We start from the raw sequence: 25,126 nt of genomic DNA, 5'->3' as shown, positions 1-25,126 counted from the left end.
TTCTTCCCATGTGTTGGATGAAATGGCTTAATGCTAAATAAAATGTATGCCGTGTACGTACAGTATTCAAACAATTTTATTAAACAAACATCTGATAAGCAAGAAAAGCACACCGGAGAGAACGTGCGTTTGTATCCTTTCTTTGTTATCAAACTAATAATCAAGCAGAATGAGCTCTGGAAAGCTCCATTTCTTCCCCGCGTTTAAAAGCAATACGAGTCGATGTGATCTGGTGACACCTGAGCTTACACAATGGGCAACCCGAGATCGTCATGTAACTCCTCCCCCCGGCGGTGTCACAATGTCCTGGGTGACGCCCGCGCTACTACAGACCTGGCACTAAAGAGCTCACTCACGCGCGCAAGGTAACGCGTTCTGTAAAAGAGTTTCGTAAGCAAGAAGGTCAAAGCTTTACGTATACTTATGTTGCAGTTGGCAGCAACCATCGCTGTTTTGTAACAACATTCCAAAGCGACTTGTCATACATGCTGGCAGCTAAGGACTATAGATATTCTTTATAGAATTTATTTATTCTTGCACTTTACATAAGCTCACGTTCAAATACTTCTCCTTTTTGCTTGGGATTATGATCTATTATGAAAAGAGTGGAATATGATAAGAGAAGTAAATATTATTTTATGAGCTGAAAATTTACTTTCACGTTAACAGTCTCCTTCTTTGTGCATATCAACCAGCAACTTCGTTGAAGACAAAATTTGAAAGCCTGGTTGTGAGGCCACATGATATTATGGTTGCTAAACTTACAACAGAGAAGACAGGGGGCAATTGGTCGAATCTGGATTGTTCAGAGGATGTATAGTTCCATTATCAGACGAAACTCTTTCGTCTCCAGATAGAATCATTTCATCGTATAATGGTAAGGGCCCCTATGAAATTATGTTATGAAGAGGCAGGGTTGGAGGGGACAGCATCTATCTGAAATTTTTTAGCGATGATTGTGAAAGAAAGATTTTGATCCGTTAATTATGTTTAAGAGGTGAATGAACAAATACGTCCATCATTCTGTAAGGCTACAGTAGCCCCTTAGGAGCATGAGGTGGGGTTTCCAATGAGAAAAGCAGGGAAAGTCAGGTGACTAATGTCGGGTGAGCGTTGTTTTTAGAAGCCTAAAGTTACCCCGGAGCTGTTGGCGTCGAAGAATGTCAATATTTTAACTGCTGTAGGTTGGTGTTGTCTCGCGAACGGTAACATACCAGGAATTGTTTATCAAATTGATTCTGCTCTTGTTTTCCAAGGTTTCAAACTTTTGAAGTTTACAGATGACGAGTGTAACAGAGGTGAAATTGACTTGTTTCGCGATCCCTTATCGCTTAAGAAAGACCCATTAAATTGAAGTGCTCGTGTTAACTGTTATCAGAAATTTACAGAGAATTGATTTTAATATTAAGTCTTTGACTTCTAATGGCGAGTCATAGAAAATTTGAGGAAAGGAAGGATTAGTGAATCACATTAAGCATTCCTTAATCAGGAGTTTGTACTACGGAGTTCATATATTTTTCAAAGACATCCGAGGTTTAGCAAAGAGAATAGATGCTCTCATCTGCAGGTATGAATAATATGAACCTCAATATCAGGAGCATGCGATCTCAATTCCACGTAAAGTAATCCTATAACAAATCAAAAAGATGCCGTAGGTTCAAGCTGATGTAATAATTTCTGCAGAATACGTATCTTACGCATCAATATGTGCCTATTTTCAAAATGTCCTAAGTCATACTAACAAGAAATTACACTCGAACCAGGAATTAAACTACAGGAGTTTCTGAAGAGTAAATCAAAGTGATCTTTGAGGTGGATTTTCTTCCTTAAAACGATTCTACACCAGTATATACGCTCTTTACAAGTGACATCTTTACTCTAGTTTCAGTGGAAAATGTTAAGTATATCTTAGTTTTGCCAGACCACTGAGCTGATTAACAGCTCTCCTAGGGCTGACCCGAAGGATTAGATGTTTTTGCGTGGCTAGGAACCAATTGGCCACCTAGTAACGGGACCTACAGCTTATTGTGGGATCCGAACCACATTATATCGAAAAATGAATTTACATCACCAGAAATAAATTCCTCTGATTCCTCGTTGGCCGAGCCGAGAATCGAACTTCGGACCACTGGACTGGTATGGTTTCAGTGGAGGTGACAGTACAAATATCATGGGTATCTGACAGCATGTCAAGTCTGTAAACCTAGTCACAGAGACCTCGAACTTTGCAATTTACTACAAACTTTAACACGTCATAAACCTAAGCATATCAGTGGCTTTCCCCATGGCAACTGGCCCTTGTAACAAGTCATGTAAGATTTCCAAGAAGAAGAAAGATACACACCTCCGCACGACGACGTGATGTTAACGAAAGCAACACTCCCCCGTCCCCTGATTATGCATTTCGATAAGTGGCAATTAAAGACGGTTCATTGTAAAAACACCAGGATACCATTACCAGACCAGAAGTGACTTGGTTAAAAATTCAGAAGTCATAAACCATTCCTGAAGAAAATAATCTACTCCTCGGGGAGTTGTTTTTAAAAAGAGAATGATTATATAGCGCGTGTGTGCCAGCTTACTTTAAGCATGCACATACGAGTATATGTATATATATATAATATATATATATATATATATATATATATATCATATATATATAAATATTACGTATAATTACTGGAAAGGACCTCATTAACACTGGATGGTATCTAGCGGAGTTATTTATTCTAAAAAAGTTACAATCTTTCAAGGAAAACCAGTCCTCATTATCAAATATCAACGTGTGATTAAGTATATGCCGGAGGTCTTTTTATCTCTATAAGTGTCAAACCATAAATATCGTTTGATATGAAGTCACTGTGTAGCTATATACTTTAGGAATAACGTAAACGAAAAGGGAATATTATAAATGATAAGTGCTTCTAGCCTCGGGCAAGATTGGTACCATGGCCTTTGCTTCAGAAATAAGGATAAAAATCTACAGCTGGTTTATTAAGTTGATATCGATTCTGCTGTATCCAATCTTATCGAATTGAATTGAATATAGAATTTAGGCCAAAGGCAAGCACTGGGACCTTTGAGGTCATTCAGCGCTGAAATGAAAATTGACAGTATAAAAGGTTTGAAAGGTGTAAAGGAGGAAAACCTCGCATCAAGTGTTAGGAGAGAGTGGAAAGTAAGATGAAGAAAGATAATAGGAAACGAGGTACAGTAAAAGGAACGAAAGTGGTTGCAGCTAGGGGCCGAAGGAACGCTGCAAAGAACTTTAAGTAGGTAATGCCTACAGTGCACCGCATGAAGTCCACTGACGGCGCTACCGCCCTACGGGGCATTATCTTATTAAATGTGGGTTCTGTACCTGGATTTATTGTCAACCCATCTCCTGTATGGTAGGGGTGTAAGTATTATCACGAAAAAATGAATTCGTTGTTAAATTACTATCTTTGTAGCTTAGTATTTGGGTAACTTTTTGATATTGAGAAAGTTTCTGTCTTGCCATGTGTGGGCAACAGGAAAAGCGTTCATTATCCTTAACAAGATTTTTTTTTATCCCATAACACGTTTTCCATTTTCTTTAATGTGCTTCATTTATAAAGTCAGAATTGTTTTCTAAATACCTCTGGAAGATGACCATTGCAATTCCAGTACGTTCTGTCACATATTATATGGGCCCTTCGAAATAAATTCGAAACAACTCCACAATCTGTAGTTTTTTAATAGTCCGAAAAGGAATGTATATGAAATTTGGGCAGCCAAATAAAGATTAAAGATTCTAAGATATATCCTTATAAGATAAACAAAGAACAACAACAAACGTTATCCCATCTTCAAAAGTTATATCAAACTAAATTATGTTGTTAACGTTTCCGAAAATTCCAAACGAATATTTATATAATATTTGTACGTGCATATGAGATTCAGCTTGAAAGGAATGACTTCAATGTATCAGTCTTCCCGTAACTTAGATAATAGTTCTTTCTGGTGCATTCCAATTACTACCGCTGAGCACCAGTTAGGGAACATACGATATATAATTGTAATTTGATTCCAATGTTTACAAACATTTGTTGACGTAAAATTCGGGAAATGAGAAGTATATTTGCCAGCTTTGTTATAGACAGCCTTTAGCCAGCATACACGTGACAAAAAAATCTGCTCTTCCTATAAATATTTGAGTTTTAATTTGTTGTGATGAAAATATAATATTTATAACTCTACTGCTATTAAATTTCCTTTAAAAATCTCGAGAAGGACCTATATTTCTCTTAACTTCAATTTAAGTAACCATAAAGGGTCTGTTTATTTTGTTGGAGATCTATGAATGTCTTAAGAAAAAGATATCTTTGATAGAACTACAATTTTATTTATACACGTATTATATTACAGATAAAATATTAAAACTATATCCAAATTTTTATATATTTTTGTGATATTAAACATTATTTAAGGAAAAATAAATAATATTCAAATTATATATGACATATTTTAAATATTATTTTACAATTTTTACCATAATTTACACTCAAGATAACTTTCTTAACTCGGAAATAATTTTGACACACTGTCAACGACCAAATCGTAACAGATGATCCAGGTCAATATCAATACATCATCTGGAACAATAAACAGGTAAACTTGATATCAGGGTTATTTTTCGTCGAGGAACTTGAATTATTTATAAAAACGGGCATACATAGAGATCAAAATTTTCATTCATTTGTGCCTGGGTCACCTTGAAATTTAGGCAGACAAGGCTGCCTAGGCCAGCCCTCTCCGTGATATTCCGGAGACCTGTTTTTCCAAGGCCTTAAGCAAAACTGTAGCAGCTTACACTATTGGAGTTTTGGTTAGGTTAACTAGATAAGTCAACACTTATAGAAAATTAAAAAAGCGCGTAGACCGTATTTGTATTATAACTACCAATCCTGGCAAATACCTAGCTTGGCCTACCTCCATTGCTAGGGCCGTTCCCAAAGCTACACGCCCACCTCGACTGTGTTCGGGATCGGCCCATTTTGTCACCATTTTTCGAACCCGTTTCGTCACCCCATTCTAATTAATTTAATGTAATTGTATAATAAAAGTTGCTTCTGTGGACAAAAAACGGTAATTCCAGGCAACAACTCCGCATGGACTGCAAGGAACGGTCCTGTGAATATGACAGCCACTAGGGATTGGGACATCAAATGTAGTTCACTGTCTTTAGTACTGGCCCCTGTGGGTTAATTACAGTTGACCCTCCAAAAGTAACGGCAAAGTCTTAATAAGCAACCCAAATACCCAACGCGGAGTTATTACCTAGATCTACCTTGAAAACAGTACCATCTTATTACGTTTGTCTTGCAATGAAGCATAATTACATAAGTTGTTTTGGAGGTCATTATAAATACAGCTTATCAGTTTATAACGTTTGCTTTACAACGTTGCATAATTTCAGCAGAACGCTAAGCCCATAAAAATACTGCAGCGAATGCCCTAATTAGTGATTATCGGCATACAACACAAGAGAGAAAAGAATATAAGGTTGGAGGTGTATTATCACAGTCTAAGGATATTGGGATGAATGGTGACGAAACAGATTTCACAATGGAGCATTCTGGGTGACAAATGGGGTAGGTGACGAACCGGATTGCCGACGAAATGGGGTGTGTACCTGTGTTCGACCTAACCTATCCGCACCTACTAGTTCAGTATCTATCAGTTTAGGTGTATAATTGGTGCCGTGTGTAGCATAAGCCCCTTAATTATTATATTATGAAAATGATTTTCGCCATGGCTATGGAACCGACAGCAGGTTTCTTACTTTTCTAAGCTATGTATCCAACAGCTAGTGTTATTGCGAGAACTTGTGTGTTATCTTACGTTATAGGGGTGTTTACTGGTCACAATTTCACCGTATTAGCCATGGAGGAGCGGGGTGGCCAGGATTGTTATCTTATAAGTTGCAATCTGAGTACGTAATGTCTTTCTCTGGTATCGGATCTGACAAAATACATGTGCATGCCCCAAAAAAACTGTCAGCGCAGTAACAAGAACACTTCACTATGTGTTGGATACATAGCTTTGGAAAGTCTCAAACCAGCTGTCGGTTTCATAGCCACACCGAATAGTTCTACCAGACACTGAATTATCTCTCACAGGGCTGGTCACCAGCCTCCTGCAGATGAACATGAACAAAAAGCATAAACTTAAACAAAAACATAAGCAGAAGGCTATAAAAATTACTATCATTGACTCTTGGGTCCCAAGGCCATGTACTACTCTTCAATTTGGACCTAGCTTAGGGTATCAAGGTGGTTAAGGTATGCTATGACAAATTTCTAATCAATACTGTATTAAATTAATGATTGAATTAGGAATGTGCTGATTTTTCTAACAGAGAGCAAAGGACAGAATAGTAATAACAATAATATGCTAGTTTAATTTCTTCCAGGATGTATAGACAGTGGTCAAATGTTGGTCATTTTAGTTTTTTTTGTAGCCAATGGAGTGTGCAGTACAAGTAAATAATTGTAAAACATAGCCTATGATAATTCTGTAGAAGAGGAGAGGTCGGCATCATAATGCCTGTATTGTTCAATTCAAGTGTCACCAACGGTATCTCAGTTGCTCCCATCTCATGTCACTGCCTTCAACACTGTAACACAGTCTCCCTTTTTCAAGGATGTTGCTGCACTGATCAAGCTCAGAAGTACTCTTAACTCTTATGCAAATTGTAGGAACAAAATCCTAGTCTCTATTTCTTACCTTTCCTGAAAGTAAAATTCCATGATGTGCTGGCATTATCAACCACTTTCAGTGTTCTTTAGATCCTCTTTCAAGATAGAGTTAACACAGATGGATTATAATCATTAGGGAATGAACTTCTTATTTTTAGTGGAATTTTGTTAATTCCCGTAAAGGTTTTTATTTTTTGTCTTCTCACCTTGGTTCAGCACAGGAATTGGCTATCATAACAGAGAAGTAAGGTTCATTTCAAAAATATAAATTTTTATAATAAAATTACCTCTTATGTATTCCCCCCAACCTCCCCACTCAAGTGACTGGAGAAAAAACTAAAATGGAATGCAATAGACACTGAAATCTGAAAGGGTAGACAGGTCATAGTAAATTGTCCTATTACAGTAACTTTTTAGTTTTCATGCTCTACCATCCTCCTGCCGACATGGGGAATGTAGCTACTATATGAGAGAGCTAAGTATATAAAAAGTGAATTTTATTTTAAAAATTCCTATTTCGTGTAGTACATAGTAATTTTTTTTTATCTGGAATTTGCATTTTTATTTAAGGAGTAAACTTATCTGAAAATTTCCTAATGAAACTGTCAAATAGGAACTTTTTATGACAAGTAGGTGTCTCATGACAGCATATAGAAATATATGAGGCAGAAAGCTTTTTGTTTTATAGTTTATATCTTACACCTTTGTGTATACTCAGTGCCCAAACTCATGAAAGTTGTGTAATATTTTTGAAAGTTATAAAGTTACCCTTCCTTTTATGTTTATCTTTAAGAGCAGTTTTTTTCTTTTGTTTCAGATGACCTCAGTATGTCTCTTTAGAAAACATATCTTTGTAGTATGAAAGGTTGTTCACCATGGATGAAGGATGTTCTGATATCCAAACTAAATCAGGATCAGAAAATGAAGAACAGGTCATTCATGAAAAGTTAAGAAGACTTGATTATGGAACAAATAACATGGATTTAATTCCATCCAAAATAGGTATTTTCAGAAGGAAATGCCATGTCTGAATCCCTCATCGTTACTAACCTGCAAAGAGAAGGGATGGTTGCTGTAGTTTCATCTAGAACTGATACTGAAAGTCCCAGAAGTCCTGTTAATGAAATGTCTTCTTCTGATAGTAATGGTGCCTCTGTAATAGATTCTGAAGAAAAGCCTTTATCTCATCTGAAAACTGGGCCGGAGAGTCTGTGTAATGACTTTGGTTCTAAGCTTTTGAATGCAGTGAGTGACAGTGAAGATGAGCAAGTGCTCTTCCCATATGCAAATAATAGTTACAAGATGAAAGTGTTGTGGAATATGAAAGTACTGCCAATAATGCTGCTGAAGCCTCAAAAAAACGGAATCTGATTCACCATTTTGAGAGCAGTGAGACTTCCTCTCCTATTACAGAAGAAAATGGTACAAATTCCAGCCCAATGTATGAGAGTGATGTTAGGAAAGTTGATTTTTCCTCAACATCCAAAGAAAATCTTATAAGAATCATAACGAGCATGTTGGATGATGTTATGTTCTACATCAAGTAAAGAAATGTAAGGCAAATGATATTTCTTTTTATATTGCCAGTAGCAGCACATAGCTTTAAAAGTGATGTTGTTGCATATAGTTTAAAAAATTGTGTGTATTGTTAGAGTAAATATTAGGTGTGGTGGTCACTGATGTACTCGCATAACTTTTAATAGCCAAATCTGTAGCTAAATGCCCATTACAAACAGTATATTATTTGAAATGGCAGTTTTGCAAATATATATCAGTTTGTCATTTTTTAAGAGTTAGAAGCTAAATAATTTTAACCTACATTCTTAGGTTCTTGAATGTACAGTCTTTGAAAGCCTTGATAAAAGATAAAACCTTTTTGGAAAGGCGGGACCAGTCTCTCTCCAACCCTTTTGCAAATGAATGTGTGAAATTTGGGCCACATGGCCCAGTGCCGTGTCTTGGGAGGCCAGACGGATTGCACCTTCCATCCCTTTTGACCACCCTCTCCTTCTTCAGCCTGAAGTTGAGATAAAATGATGAACTGAGGGAGATACTGACAAGACAGTTTTCTTATCCAACTATAACAAGTAGTGGCATGCCTGTTGTTCCATTGTGCGACATGTCAGAGTCTTGGGTAGTCCCGTGTCCTTCAGGATGGTTGCGGATTTCCTTTAAGGACCACCTGCCCCCATCTTTTGTAAACTGGTCCCCTTTCTAACTTAACTTCTTGGATTGTTCATTTTCTTATATGACTTTCTTGCAGGAAACAGCAGTGTTCACCACAGAATACATGTGAAGTGTGCGAGAATTGGGATGCTAATGGGTTACAGCAGCCTTTTATCTTGAAGTTTATGCCATATTACAGATGTTTTTGTGAATTATTTGATTTTCTAAAAGTAAAGATAGTATAACCTGCTTGTTTTTATCATCAGATTGGAAAATGAAGTTGATCGTTTACAAGCGGATAATTCTCCTGAAATATATAGAACTGCAGATTGAACGACTCGAAAAATCACTGGCACAGGTAAGTTCACAGTACATATTCACTTAAGAGCCTTGCAGATACAGTACTAGTATAGTCATTTGGTTTGTCATTAAACTTGTTCAGTGTTAGGCATGGTATTGGAACTAGAATTCTTGGCAAATGTAAGATTATTATTATCATTTTTTTTATTTTTTAGTTTTTTTGCTCTATCACAGTCCTCCAATTTGACTGGGTGGTATTTATAGTGTGGGGTTCCGGGTTGCATCCTGCCTCCTTAGGAGTCCATCACTTTTCTTACTGTGTGCGCCGTTTCTAGGATCACACTCTTCTGCATGATCCTGGAGCTACTTCAGCCCCTCTAGTTTAGTTTTTCCAGATTCTTTTTCAAGGATCTTGGGATCGTGCCTAGTGTTCCTATGATTATGGGTACAATTTCCACTGGCATATCCCATATCCTTCTTATTTCTATTTTCAGGTCTAGATACTTATCCATTTTTTCCCTTTCTTTCTCTACAACTCTGGTGTCCCATGGAACTCTGACATCAATGAGTGATACTTTCTTCTTGATTTTGTCAATCAACGCCAGGTCTGGTCTATTTGCACGTATCACCCTATCTGTTCTGATACCATAGTCCCAGAGGATCTTTGCCTGATCGTTTTCTATCGCTCCTTCAGGTTGGTGCTCGTACCACTTATTACTGCAAGGTAGCTGGTGTTTCTTGCACAGGCTCCAGTGGAGGGCTTTTGCTACTGAATCATGCCTCTTTTTGTACTGGTTCTGTGCAAGTGCCGGACATTCGTTTGCTATGTGATTTATGGTTTCATTTTTCATATTGTACTTCCTACATATGGGAGAGATGTTATTTCCATCTATCGTTCTTTGGACATATCTGGTTTTTAGGGCCTGATCTTGTGCCGCTGTTATCATTCCTTCAGTTTCCTTCTTGAGCTCTCCCCTCTGTAGCCATTGCCACGTGCCATCCGCTGGCTAGTTCTTTAGTCTGTCTCATGTATTGTCCGTGCATTGGTTTGTTATGCCATTTTTCTGTTCTGCTTGACTTTCTCCTGTCTGTATATTTCTGTGTCTTCATCTACTTTTATCAGTCCTTCTTCCCATGCACTCTTGAGCCACTTGTCTTCACTGGTCTTCATACATTGCCCCAGTGCTCTGTTCTCGATGTTGACGCAGTCCTCTATGCTTAGTAGTCCCCTCCCTCCTTCCTTTCATGTTATGTATAGTCTGTCCGTATTTACTCTTGGGTGTAGTGCTTTGTGTATTGTCATATGTTTCCTCATTTTCTGGTCTATGTTGCGGAGTTCTGCCTTTGTCCATTCCACTATTCCTGCGCTGTATCTGGTTACTGGCATTGCCCATGTGTTTATGGCTTTTATCATATTTCCGACGTTGAGTTTTGACTTGAGTATCGCCTTGAGTTTGCATATATTCTTTCCTGATCGTGTCCTTCATCTCTTGATGTTTTATATCTCCTCCTTCCATTATTCCCAGGTATTTGTATCGTGTCTCATCTATGTGTTTGATGTTGTCCCCATCTGGTAGCTTTATCCCTTCAGTCCTTGTTACTTTGCCCTTTTGTAAGTTGACTAAGGCACATTTTTCTATTCCAAACTCCATCCTGATGTCCCCAGATACAATCCTTACAGTCTGGATTAGGGTATCTATTTCCTTGATGCTCTTACCATACAGCTTGATGTCGTCCATGAACATCAGATGGTTGATTCTGTTGCCTCTTTTCTTGAGTTGGTACCCAGCATCCATCTTCTGCAGTACTTTTGTCATGGAATCATGGCTACTACGAAGAGTAGTGGGGACAGTGAGTCGCCAAGGAAGATCCCTCTCCTGATATTAACCTCTGCTAGTCTTATTCCAGAGCTTGTAAGCATTGTATTGCAATACACTCCCTGAACACCTGAATTAGCCCTGGTCACTGACCAGCCCGAACTATATCCCCACATATTTACCCACTAAGTGGGTAATTTTAACTGTCAGTGTTACCAACGCTGCAGGTAAAATCTAGTCAAATGAGTTACCTGTGTTACCGTTGGCAACGCTGCCGCAAATACCTGCCACCAGTGGCCTGTCTCCTCATTCCTCAATTGTTTTTTGTTCGCCTTGCTGTGCGGATCAGTCCCACATCAGGCGAACTTTTGGTCATTTAGCCCGACCCCACTCAAAGAGTTTTCGCATCTTGTTTACAAACTACGAATTTTCCCGTTTCACTTTGGATAGCTACTTTGTACTCGCTATGGATAAGTTAGGAAATAAACGTCATCGCCTTCTACAAACGCCTCGACGATCGAGCCTTCTGCTGCTGGATATATTGGTGCTCATCGGCTCTAAAATAACGTTGTCGCCGACTGCAAACGCCTTTGCTTCTACTTAATCTACAGTTCGACGATCGAGCCTTCTACTGCTGGATATGTTGGTGCTCATCGGCTCTGCACGCCCTTCAAGCGTAGGATGAGTACCCGCACACATGATCGACGTTCTTTTCGTTATTTCGTGTAGGAAGGTTTAGTGCAATACTAGTCAGAGATGTTTGTCTTGGTCAGGAGACAACGAAACATTAGTTAGTTATTCCAGAAATTAGTGGACAGATTATCATATAGTATGTTAAGCATATTTCTAGCCTGACGAATAATTTAACCAAAATAGAGATAGTGGTACTAGTACTATAGTGAATTCTAATCGTTCTTTTTCAGCCCCCCTGCCTGTTCCAGAACCAGCCCTAACGGGTGCTGGGGGTAATGGAGAACCGCAAGCCTCCGAGTGGGTAGGTTCTGCCGGCCCCCCCAGCGCGGAGCAGGCAGTGTTGGCAGCAGATTTCCCCTCCCCTCGATTTGTAAGTTCTCAGGATGATGAAAATTTAGGTCATATACAGACGAGTAGGGATAATAGGCTAAATAGTGTTTAGGAAGAGAAGTGCAGGCTTCTTCCGGTCGGTTTTCTATTATAAGTAGTAGTTTATAAAGGGACAGTGTCCTTAGAGCCTCTTGAGTGTTTCTTGCTTCGAGTTCCTTGCGTCAGAATCTTTTAGGCCATGGTTGGCCGTTCAGATCTGGTTTCGGGTCTGTCGGGTTCTCAAGGGTTGAATACTTATCTTTCATCTTTAAGGTTACTTTCTTCTATTTATACGATAGCGTAATTTTTAATATCAACTAATTCTCTGTTCAACGCATATCGACATACGATAATTCGTTATGTAGAGAAATCGAATAAAATTAACTACGGCTAGCCTAGTGTTCACGATGATATATCGTATGTATGTACAGTAGCCTAGCCTAGCCAAAAGTATTCGCTGTACTACATAACGGTAGAGGGATTTTTATAGTGGCTAATGCTTTAGGCTCAGGCATTCTGACTACGGATAATTCAGTACAGGTGTAATTAAAACGAACGAGAATCCGATCTTAGTATAATTCAATATGAATGTAATCGAACAGAATAAACATCAGATTCTGTCCGACTAAAGTATTAATTGTATTGTATGTATCATCATATTAGCGTAGTATAATACTAACTCGGCAGTCATTCACACTCTGGAATCAGCTGATGGCGAATACGGGTTTGTGTCGCCGTATCCACCTCATTCTTGTCCTGATTGGCTAGCGTAATTAACGTAACAACTCTTCCTTACTTAGGCCAGGTTTGTCGTCTTGAAAGAGACGTGTTTTCTTGAAAGAAACGTGTTTTCAACTATGTTGGACATTCAACATAGTCAATACTGTTATCTTGTGGCATATAATTAATGTTAGATGCTATAAGGAATTAGTTTTATGATGTCTTCATACGTTTAACAGACTAATGGCCGTCAGTAATTACATTGTGCTTGTGTCAATTACAGTTACAAAAGAATTACCAGTTGTATTATCAAATTACAGTGACAACTGAAATTAATATTTGGCCTAATAAGTTAATTTACTTACCTTAAAATATGTAATTATTAATTTTAAATTAAATTGAAATATGTAATTTATTACTTTTCAATTAAATTACAATTACACAAGCTTGTCAAAACAGCACTGTTGTAAGGAGGCATGGCTTAGACAGAGTGATGCCGGCTAGTCTATTTCCTTGGCTCCAGATTCAACCATATCACTTGGTCTCGGCTAATGTTTTTGTTTCTAGTTACCATAATGAGTATCTGGATACTTAACTTATGAAACAAAGTCATGCTGTTCGTCTTACGATGTAATTTAAGGCCAAAATTTGACTAATACGTCTCATTGGAAGCTAGTTTTTTTCCCTCAGCTTAGATGCGTAAATTTAGCGATTCCGTTCGTTTTTCACTCGTTTCATAGGTATTACAAACCTTACACTTGATTAATCTTTATCGGTGTGAAACAACAGTAAACGAGCTCTTTCATGCTATTACTTTCTTTTACCACGGCTGCGTTTGAATTCATACAAAAGCTTGGGACTTCTATCCAGGTTGCTGATGCACGTAATTTTGCCTTATCAGCTTCAGCTACATTATAACAAAATATAAACAGTTATATTTAACCTTCGCACACGGATGAAGACAATAAACAGACATTGTTATCGGATTCGATTACTTTCGCACGCCGATCAATACAATAAAGTTTGTTCATGAAACTTACCTGACAGATATATATATAGCTGTATTCTCCGAAGTCCGACAGAATTTCAAAATTCGCGGCACACGCAGTGGGCGGCCAGGTGGTGGTACCCATTCCCGCCGCTGGGAGGCGATATCAGGAAACTATTCCCATTTTTCTATTCATATTTTTTTCTGTCGCCGGTCGGTAACAACTGTTTTACAGACCTCCGCCTAGGATTTTGAAACTTCATTAGCCGCTTAAGTATCCTAATTATTCTTAACGATTATTGACTTGGATTTGTGGCTAGGCTATACGCTATCGTAAATTTTTCATTGCATTTGATGTCTGAGGCTAGTTAGCCTAGTTTCAGATTTTGTTGTCTGCATGGGGGATGGTGAAGCTACCGGAACTTTCGGTAGACACTCGCTTAGTGTATATGGCGTTTACTTGTTTTCTTTGCATAAGTTCAATGTAATTAGTGTAATGTGTGACTGATTACGGAAGAAGTAGGATTCAGTACGCATTTTAGAGCGTGTTAGAATCAGGAGTTTTCCTCCACAGTAAACAGAAGTTAGAAATAATGAACCTTCTAACCTCCTGTAGATTTTATTTTGCCTAACCCTGTGGTATGGCTTACGGGCCTAGAAGAAGTGTCTGCTAGAGGATTACATCAAGTAATCTTAGACTAAAGTGCTCGCTCTCCAATCAGTGTTGTGAAGTGTAGTGCTTGTGTTGTGGAGGGGGCGTCAGATCGGCCCCATAATGCCTCTAGGCCTGGACCTCTGTCGGACTCCCAGGACTCAGGGACCTGAGGGCATGTCGAAAGCCGCAAGAGGGTTACGGGGGCTCCCCCCAACCGATCTGGCGTCCCTTCGGCAGAACCTGTTGAACGCTTCCCAGGCTGCTAAAGATCGTGCACGCGCACGAATCTGAAGGATTTGGCTTCTCGTCCCCGGGCCGCCGGGTCATCCCCGCCGCAAGGGTTGGAGCTCTCGGAAGGACTCGCGCCCTCTAAGAAGCTTTAGAGAAGACGCTTCACGTCCTCTCTCTCCGTTAGGATGGGAACGTCAGATCGGCCCCATAACGCCTCTAGGCCTAGACCTCTGTCGGACTCCCAGAAACCAGGGAGAGGGCATGTCAAAAGCCGAAGGAGGGTTACGGGTTTGGTTTTTCATGCTGATCTGGCTTCCTTTCGGCAGGTCCTGTTGTCGCTTCCCAGGCTGCCGAAGATCGAGCACGTGCACGAAGCTTCAAGGGTTGTTTCTCGGCCTCCGAGGCATCCTCCCCACCCCACACGGGGTTGGGCTCTCGGAAGGACTCGCACCCCCCTATTGAGCCTCCTGCGAGTGAACGCTCATGTATATATCATTTATACATTATTAAGGAGGCTCATTCATCTTTGCCAGAAGAGTGATTTGAGCCTCCTGCAGAGTGACCGCTCATGTATACATCATTTATACATTATTAAAGAGGCTCATTCATCTTGCCAGAAAGTGATTTTGAGCCCCCTGAGATTTGAACTCATGTACATCCATATACTTTATTAAAGAGGCATTCTCTTGCCACAAGAGTTTTGGCCTAGTGAACGCTCATGTATATGAACGCTCATGTATATATCACTTGTACATTATTAAGGAGGTTCATTCTCTTGCAGAAGAGTGATTTGAGCCTCCTGCGACGTGAACGCTCATGAAGTTAGAGCTGTTTCAACCTCGCTAGCATTCCAAAAGAATTTGGTAATCAAGGACATTCTTGATTCCACCTTTTGGAGGAGCAACTCAGTATTCGTCTCCTCTCCTCATGGCGCTCCGTATACGTTCTGTAACGTTCGCTTTACTTCGAAAAGCAAGCTGATAAGTTTGACGGCCGGGCAAGCTGCTTTGCACAGTCAAACAACTTATGTCTCTGGTCGGCATAAGAAGGGCAATTTAGACGTGAGGAAGCGTTTGGAGGTGCTCGACGTCCTATAAGTAGAGACATTCTCCAGGACGCTTCGGCAAGCACCTTGCGGAAGACGAAAGCCATACGTCTTCCTTTAGTGTTCACACTCTTCAGGAGCAGCGTGCGGCTCTCCATGGAGACTCGCATGAGGACGTCCCTTTTTAAAAAATATTCAACGTCATACGCAAAACGCGGTTCGTCATAACATTGAGATGTTGGCAAGGTCGCTCGCCAGGACGCCTCTTGGCGGGCCTTGCATGCATCAAGGCGCTCAACGAGTTCCTCTCTGAAACGTCGTTCAGAAGACTTGGTGTTCTCTGCTCAGAACACGCTCGTAGCTAAGCAGGAGACGTTTTTGAGGACGCCTCAGCAGGACGCTAAGCATGGACGCTTTTATGTAGGACGCTCGGCAGGACGCTTTTGAGGGACGCTCAGCAGGACGCTCAGCAGGACGCTTTCCAGGACGCTTTCCAGGACGCTTTTGAGGACGCTTTTGTGCACATTCGCCAGGACGCTTCGGTGGAAGCTCGGCAGGACGCTTTGCGAGAGAAAAGACTTGTAGAAGGCGTTTTATTTGCTGTTCAGGACGTTTCTTAGGACGCTTGACGCTTATAAACGCTCGTCAAGAGGAGGTTTTTTGCAGGACTCTCCACAGGACATTCCTTTACAGAAATTTTTTAAAAGGATTCGGAGTTAGCGGAGAGACATACCCGAATTTTTTGTTTTCTTCGATCCCTCTTTCCTCCTCTTCATCGATTTCCTCTGAGAATCGGGGGAAGATTATATACTCGGATTCCTGGGTGATTTCTTTCCGTCATGTTAAAGGGTTTTCCTCCTATTAGCAAAGTGCTAATAGTTTTGTCTAGTAAGGACGTTTTCCCCATTGTCAAGATACTAAACGTTTTGTCATTTAAGTGGGGGACCCTCATAAATGGGGTAGTTCTCATTGACATAGATTTTAACGTTTTTATCGTTTAAGCGGATAAACTCATTAACAAATTCGAAGAGCTCTCATTCATTTTCAGAGGCTCATCCGGGGAGTAAGAAAAGACTTGTAGACTAGATCCAGGAAGTCTTATGTCCAATATCATAAGAACTTTGAACGGTCCTTTTCGATCCTCGGTTCTCTCTTGATGATCTCTATTCGAATATTACTCCCTTTTCTTGGCAAGAGTCAAGGAGTTCTTTTAAAAAGTCTCATTCATTAGAACGTGGACAGTCGTTTTCCTTTCTTTCTCTCTTCCTCGTCGAGGAAAGGTGTAGTAGAGAATTCGATGTTCAAATTACTACAATCTTACGTAGTTTATCTTTGCGTCATTTTGCTAACGCATGGGTCAAGTCATATACGCATATAGTATTTACCTCTGCGGATAGAAGCCGAAAGAACTGTTGTTCTAATGTATTTATTTGACACTCCCTTCACCTTCCAAGAGTTTTCGGGAGTAAGAATAACTATTCAGGTATTGTACGACAACACCAAACTCAGATTCTGTATTTATGCGAATTTTGTTTCGGTTTTTGAAATCTATGCCTGCTTCGAGGAGTTTCCTTTTGCTCTATAATTTCATTACCTATCCCTTCGTAAAAGGAGTTATGGGCAACTCAGGCCAGATAGTGCGCGAGACGATGAACAAGGCTGCTGTTACTGTGATGTGATCTACGCAGTACCGGCTAGCTCGGTGTCATGCGCGTTTGGTTGCGTCTCTCTGCAATACAATCATGGATTTTAGCCTCGGGTTGAGGAAATTTCTAGTAATCAGAATGAACATGCCTTCCGTTTACTTAGAAAATTTCAACAAGATATCTCTTATACTTGTTCGGTGCGGGTTTACCGCACGGTAACAGATCTCTGTACGAATCTACCGCGGCATAGCACTATAATAATGCTCTCCTGCTTATGCAAAGTGCAGCCTTATTTAGGGAAGGAAGCAGGCTGAGTGAGGGAATGGATGAGTTTGCTGGGGACCATTTCCTCGCTGGAGAAGCTTGTTTCCCTGAATAAACAGCAATTCAGACCTCTACAATTTTTCCTCACGAAGAAATTGGAATAACATCAAAGATCTTGTAATAATTCTAATTTTCTCTCACGGCTTGAGGATCACCTCGGGTGATAGCGAGAGGGTGCCAGACATCCGAACAGAGGAACAGATGTTTCTGGCACATTGTCTGAAAGAATTGGAAGCCAAATTGGTCGGCTCTCCAGTTCCTCGAAGGGTGAGTTTGGATACCGAGTGGCCCAAATCATCTCGGATAATTTCTCAGATCTTTCATAGCTCAAGAAACAGAGAATTGGTTATGGGCTTGGGCACGGAACGTAACGGTCCTCAAGAGGTTCGTTAAACTAGTGCACGTCCGTGCGGGTCTTCTCGATCGAAGGCAAACAACTACTGACGTCTGAGTAATCCTCACTAGAAGTATTTCGAAAGTGAGGAGAGACTGAGGGCGTCCTTTCGTTAAGTTTTCGTAATTTTGAAGACGAAGGAGCTTCCTCTTAAGTTGTTCCCTTATTCATGATCCTAGAGATTACTTTAGTCGCACATGTTTGGCCTCTAAGAGGTTGGATTCACAGAGGTCAGGTAATTCAGAGAATTGTCCAAGACCCTTCCCGAGAGAATCGGTGTAATCTACTTCGTCACTTAGTGAAGTATCTAATATCTCTCCTCTCTGAGTCTGAAGGCGTTCAGACTATCGAGAAGCGATAAGATCTTCTAGATTAATGGCAGTCTCTTGGCCAAGGCAAAGCAGTGCGCCTATTTTCAGTGTTCAATCGGAGCGGGCCGTTTCTGGATAGTGAAGGGAAATGACTGTTCCTCCAACTCGACCTCTGTGAATTTCTTTATGGTTCTATCTTTCCGTATGAAGTACGAGATAAGATAGAAGTCCTAACTATTGTAGAATATGCAAATATGTTGTTGACGGCCTCTAGGCTCAGAGATTCGGTTCTGTCAAACAACAAAAGCTTCACGATCTGTTTGAGGTCTGGGGAGATCTTGAAATTCTCTGGATCGCAGGTTCCGGCATGGGAACTTAGACGTAGTCTGAGTTTCTGATGCCAAAAGCATTTCGAACCTATCCTTTCTGCGAACTTAATACACGTGACCAGAAAGGCTAACATCTAACCGCTCTAGCCACGGCAAAGAGGGTTAGTGAGCTTTTAGCTATCATCAGAGGTTTTAGCTTTAAAGGACATAATGCGGTCTGTCCTCTAAGCCTTCCGTTCTTGATAAGAACGAAAAACCTGTCTAACCCTTCCGACCCGAAGGTTTGGAGACCAAGGGTATGGCACAAATTATTGGGCAAAGGCATTAGAGAGTCCTATGCCCTGTCGGGTCTCTCAAGTTTTATCTTAATAAAACTATAGTAAGTCGAGGTCAACGGACAATCTGCGGTGTTCCGTAAAAGACCAGACTGATTCATGTCCAAGAACACCCTGGCATTATAGTCAAGGAGTTCTTTTAAGAAGTCCTCATTCATTATGTTTGCATAAAGATTTGAGATTTTCTTAATATGAATGCTCAAGAGGTGAGGGCGCGCCTCGGAAGCATTTCAACAGAGCATGACATCAGTAACATCCTGAGTGCACGCTTAGCGAAGCAACTCTGTGTTCGCTTCACACTCCCGACGGGATGTGAAGACGACATTTGAGATCTGTAAGTCGCTAGGACCATACATATCCGTAGATATATATTAGGGGGCAGCAAGCAACACGAATCCTATCCTATAGAAAAGGGATAGGTGTGCTTTTAACTTTGAAAGGTTGGTCGCTTGAGGCGCGTTCCTTTTCTTTAGCCTAGAAGTTATGGAACTAACTTTAATAGGTTAGGTCAGGTGGTGGTGGTTTTAGCTTCGTTGCCCTCAGAAGTATGGTCATATGTCTAGTCACATTGTGGTCACGCCCCTGTTGACAGATCATCTAGAGCGCACCAGCATTACAGGTCTCTACCTCGCTGGCAACTCTAGTAACGCAGAAGCAGACTTTAGTGACAGTAATCACGAAGTCGGCTATGCTAACAGGTGAGGAACCAAGATGTATATCATCAACGTTAATTTAGTTTTCCCAAAAATCCTATTCATGTCTCTTCCACCAATCCGAAAGGTGGTTCTTCCAAGCTATATATATATCTGTCCAGGTAAGTTTCATGAACCAAAATGTTATTGTTATAATACATTAAGTTTGTTCATACTTACCTGGCAGATATATATAATTAAAGTGCCCACCCACCTCCCTCAGGAGACAGTGGCACTGATAAAATATGAATAGAAAATGGGAATAGTTCCTGATATCCGCCTCCCAGCGGCGGGAATGGGTGGGACCACCACTGGCCGCCCACTGCGTGTGCCGCGAATTTTGAAATTCTGTCGGACTTCGAGAATACAGCTATATATATATCTGCCAGGTAAGTATGAACAAACTTAATTGTATTATAACAATAACATTTTTGTTGCTATAGGATTCGATCGTATTAGCAACAAGTTCTCGTTCGGTTGTTCATAGCTGTACGCAGTTATATGAGTATATTATCATTAAGATAATACCTTTTAACTTAGAAGAGGGTGCAAATTTATGGAGGTGGAGATGTTAGACGGTTGTAATTCTCTCTCTCTCTCTCTCTCTCTCTCTCTCTCTCTCTCTCTCTCTCTCTCTCTCTCTCTCTCTCTCTCTCTCTCTCTCTCTTACTTTCCTGATTTCATTTTTTTTCTCTACTCATGCTGTTTTTCCACCCTCTCCTAACAATTGACTCATTGGGCAACAGAGAGGTTTTTCTTCCTGTTACACCTTTTCAAACATTTTTCTGTCAATTTAACTTCAGCGCTGAATGACCTCATAGTTCCCAATATTCGGCCTTTGGCCTAAATTCTATTTTATACCATACAATCTCGCTGTCTGATGCACGATGCTGCCTACGCCAGCTGCGCGAGAGATATAGGAAGACTTATTTGCAATGTAGTTCCGATTTTAAATACTAACCCCATCGTAAAATCGTATTAACGCAAGTCAATTACGGTAGCTTCAATACGGACTGTATTCACGACCACGTCTTTAATAATTTCCTGATTTTCTAATGTTTCTCAGATTATCATGGGGAACAGAGTCGGTCTAGTTTTCTCTCGCCCAGTTTTTCTATTAAAACTTATAATGTCTTTACACAACCTTCTTCAGCTGCTCATTCTTATGGATGTCGCTTCGGAGTCTTCTAGCTCATCCTGTTTTAATTTACCAATATCGCAGTAGAGCCAGTTTCATTGTTTCATCCTGAAATTTGGAGATGATTTCAATCTCTCTCTCTCTCTCTCTCCGGGTTAAAGGAAATAATTTGGAGGGGCTGCCTTCGTAGCACCTTCCACGGGTCCTGTAGTTCTCAGGCTGCTGATGTTGATGCTTCAAGGCGGTTCCGCAACTCCGTATACCATCCTTACTTGTTTTGAGACGTAATGTGTCCTCTGGCTCCGTAGTTCTTGAGGAGGCTACGGCAGTTGGAGATTCACCTGCGCCATCGTTGACTGTATCGATACCAGTTGTCACCACCCAATCCTTTCATAGGGTAGTTAGTAATCTTCCTTCTTCGTTCCCATTTATATACCTTAGGAGTCTGAGATGTAACGTGCTTACCGCGGTAATTGCTGGGGGGGGCTACGGCCGTTCGCAGTTCGTCTGCATCGTAATTAGCACCTTTTGTGCCCTCGGCCCCCTTTCTTAGGGTAGCTGGTAATTCCTTCTGCGGCTCCCATTGGTTCCGCAGTTCGTAACCCGTTATTAGAGCACTGTACCGCACAGTTGGTTCTCCACCTGCACAATGTCGGCGCTAGGTGTTCCTGTGAGTTACTCGTAGTGACTTTTCTCTCTCCTTATTTTCTCAACTTTTTCCTGCTGCTTTCTGTTCCGTCCTTATGGGGTTTTCAAGGCGGGTTCGACCTTTATTCCGTGTCTGGGAGTACTTCTTTCCCTCACTTGCTCCGGACTCCAGTCTAGGTTTAGTACGTATTGGTAAAGGGGGTAAGTTGGATCGCGTTTTGCGACTTCGCTCTTTAGGGTTGTTGCTCGCCTATTGTAGTCGTCCTGGTCTCTTGTCATAGTCACTGGTGAGTGCGGAGTTTCGCAGTAAATTGAGACTGGTTCAAGGTTAGGTCATCGTCTTGGTTGGTACATGTTTGGCGCAACAGTATGGGAGTGACTCGCATGTGTGGTCGTTCATCGCCAAGGTATATTCGGCTCCGGCGTAACGTTATCGTCACTGGCTAGTGAGGGTTCCGCAGTCGAGTGACTAACTCTTACAGGTTTTGCGGAATTGGTGACAGACAGTTCGCTCTTGTCAGTGGGTGGACAGCGGTCGGACAGCAGGGGTTACATCATGATGTCTGGGGGAAGTGCGGGTTGCGTAGTCGAGTATGACTTGCACAGGAGTTTATCATCCTCTTGTTGGTATATCGTTGCGCAATCGGATCGGTAGGCTCAGATATGATGGGATCTTATGTCGTTTGGTATCGAGCAGCCAGGCGTAGTAGGTTCCGTGTTCTTGGGTGCTGCTCTTGTCGGGGTTCGGCTTTTCTCCTTTTTTCCTATTCCGGTGTGGCGGGACAGGTCTGACAGAGTATAAATACCTTGAAGAAAGACTCGTTTGCTAGTTGTGTGTTTTTTTTTTTTTTTTTTTTTTCTCCGGCGAAGGAAGCGAGTATAACGGATTGTGGACTTTGTCCATTCTATCTTTCCGCATTCCAGGCTCCGGAGGGATTTCAGTTAATTCAAGTAATGTTTGATATGTTGTATTCTACCAAACCAGCAGTCTCAAACATAAGTAGGGTAGTCTGGTTTCGGCGAGTCGGGCAGTTTTTGGGGAATGACTTAAGCTAGCATCATTTTTCTGTATGAGGTAGCGGGTAACTCCTCTGCCGGAGTCCGACTTCCGGTTTACGAGTTAGTTGAGGTTTTTCTCTATTGGGTTCCTTCGTTGATTCGTGTGGTAAGTGTTACGAATCATGAGGCTCTTATTTGGAGGACACCTTTCACAGCCACTCTGTGTGGATGTGGTGAGAGTTGATGGGTGTTTTTCTGAGCCTGGACTGTTTGATAACCTCTTCACTTTGGTTTCGAGGGGGTTTGCATACCAGACTAACATTTCTGAGGGTTATGCTATGTTCTTGGCAAGGAGAGGAGTGACTATTGTTAAATCATTACCTCAGCGCTATCCGGACGCTCATAAGAATGGGTTCTTAGTCAATCCAAGGGCGCAAGTATGCGGAGGGCTACCCTTTGGCTTCCAGAGGAATGTTCGCTGTTGGCAATTGTGTAGGTGGTTTTTTTTTTTTGCGGGGGGGGGGGGGGGAGTTGTGTTTTTTCACAACACCGTGCCTTAAGGAATTTCAGTTTCTTCAGAGAGGTTACTCTCGGGGTCCTGCCGTTGCGGTAACTCAGTTTTATAGTTGGCTTCATAGAGTTAGGGTGTTAGAAGTTTTTGTACAAGTAACTTACCCAGCAGATATATACTTAGCTATAGACTCGGTCGTCCCGACAGAATTTCAAAACTCGCGGCACACGCGACAGGTAGGTCAGGTGATCCACCATTCCCGCCGCTGGGTGGCGGGGTCTGGAACTATTCCCGTTTTTCTAAGCCATAATTTCTCTGTCGGTTGAACGAACAACACCTATTGTTCGTTCCTCCATCTTGGATTTCAACTCGTTTGCCGAGAATTTGGATTGGTTTTTTTGGTGACGTATTCTGTTTTTCTCTGGCTTGGCATACGCTTATTGTGGACTGTTTTTCGACTTTGGTTTTGACTACTCTTTCACGATGTCTGACGCTAAGGCTTCACTATGTTTAGAGTTTGCAGTAGGGAAGAGAATTGTAAGGTTAGGTCTGCCTAAATCGGCATTAGATCCTCATAGTATTTGCGCTAAATGCAGGGAGAATGAATGTTCTTTTATTAACACCTGTGTTGAATGCGAGAACCTACGGAGCTTGAATGGAAGGAATTATCATCATATGTTAGGAAGCTTGAGAGAGATAGTGAGAAAGGCTTCAGCTAGGTCATCTAGTAGATCTTGCTCCTTAGAACAAGAAATTAACTCTCCTTCTAACAATTTTCCCTTAGCCTCAGCTGCTTCTCCCTGTTCTGAATCCAAAGATTCTTCGTCAGAGAGGGAAAATGTAAAAGCTTCAATTAAGAAACTTCAAGCTCAGCTACGAGCTCTAAACCAAGGTAAGAGTGGTGATAGTGACTTGTGCAGTGTCCCCATTGCTCCTAGGCCTAGACCGCTTCCAAACTCCCAGGACCAGGGGAGGAGGAATGTCGAAAGCCGCAGGGAAGATGCAGAACATCCCCAACGGTCAGGCGTCCCTTCGGCAGATCCTGTTGTTAAGTCCAGGCTGCCTCGGATTGCCGCAGAAAAGGCGTTTCCTCCTAAAGGAGTGTTTTTCGGCCTCAGACTCTTCCTCTCCTAAACGAGGATGGAGTTCGGCCTCTCTTTCGCGCCCTTTGAAGAGAGCCTGGAAGGCGCCTAAAGGAGACGCGGCTGACTCCAGCCCAGAGCGTTTTCCCGAGGATTGGCCTTCGGGACCTAAGAAGACTAGACAAGAGGAGCCTTCTCTTCAGGATCCTACGAAGAAGTTTTTGGTTAATCTGCAAGAGCAGTTAGCTTCTCTCGTAGGCTCTTTTGCTAAGGACTCTACAAGGAGGAAGGATGTCTCGCTCCCTGTTTATAGAGTTCCGCAAGCGCCCGCTTCGTATAGGAGAGAACCCCTCACGATCTCCAGGGCGTTTATCGCCTTCGTCGAGAGGATCGTCTGATAGGAGTTTTGTTCTCCTGAGAGAAGAGCCTTTCGCCCTATAGGCTGTCTTCCCCGAAGCGCCCTCTGAGACGTCGCGAATCGAGCAGAAGTCTCGTCGGTTTAGTGCAAGGAACCGGAAAACCGATTTAGGTATCAGGATCCCTTGGGTCTGCAGGACCAGGAGCCAGACAGGCGCAAAAGAGGCAGCAAGACGGAAGAAAGGGCGTCAAGAGCCTCTTAGAACACAGGATTCAGGACGTCAGGATTCTGCTAGAAGGCAGGAATCAGGACGCTATGAGCCAGGACGCCGGAGTCAGGGCGCCAGGAGTCAGGGCGCCAGGAGTAGGCGAGGAGTCAGGGCGCCAGGAGTCGGGAGGGCGCAGGAGTCAGGGCGCCAGGAGTCAGGGCGCCAGGAGTCAGGGCGCCAGGAGTTAGGACGCCAGGTTAACGCCAGGACAGGACGCCAGGGAGTACGTTAGGCGTCAAGTGGTTATAGGGCGCCAAGAGCCTGTTAAGCGTCAGGAATCAGGACGCGGGGATCTTTTCAAGCGCCCTGAATCAGGAGGCCAGGAGCCTAGCAAACGCCACGAACCTGACGAACCTAGACAACAAGAGTCTAGTAGGCACAAGAG

At 41.8% G+C, this 25,126-nt stretch overlaps 1 protein-coding gene across 2 annotated transcripts in view; it reads left to right on the top strand.

Annotated features, from left to right (window-relative positions):
• The first annotated feature begins 9,158 nt into the window (after nucleotides 1-9,158).
• Nucleotides 9,159-25,126, top strand: part of LOC135207041 (coiled-coil domain-containing protein 186-like) — a 79,094-nt gene continuing 63,126 nt past the window's right edge. For both annotated transcript variants that reach the window (XM_064238670.1, XM_064238669.1), the window contains exon 1: nucleotides 9,159-9,246. In XM_064238670.1, coding sequence (XP_064094740.1) covers nucleotides 9,163-9,246 — 84 coding nt within the window. In that variant the 5' untranslated portion in view covers nucleotides 9,159-9,162. The remainder of the gene's footprint in view (nucleotides 9,247-25,126) is intronic.

Source organism: Macrobrachium nipponense, chromosome 31 (genome assembly GCF_015104395.2).
Source record: "Macrobrachium nipponense isolate FS-2020 chromosome 31, ASM1510439v2, whole genome shotgun sequence".
NCBI classification, from domain to species: domain Eukaryota; kingdom Metazoa; phylum Arthropoda; class Malacostraca; order Decapoda; family Palaemonidae; genus Macrobrachium; species Macrobrachium nipponense.
This window is presented reverse-complemented; position numbering and strand designations above follow the sequence as displayed.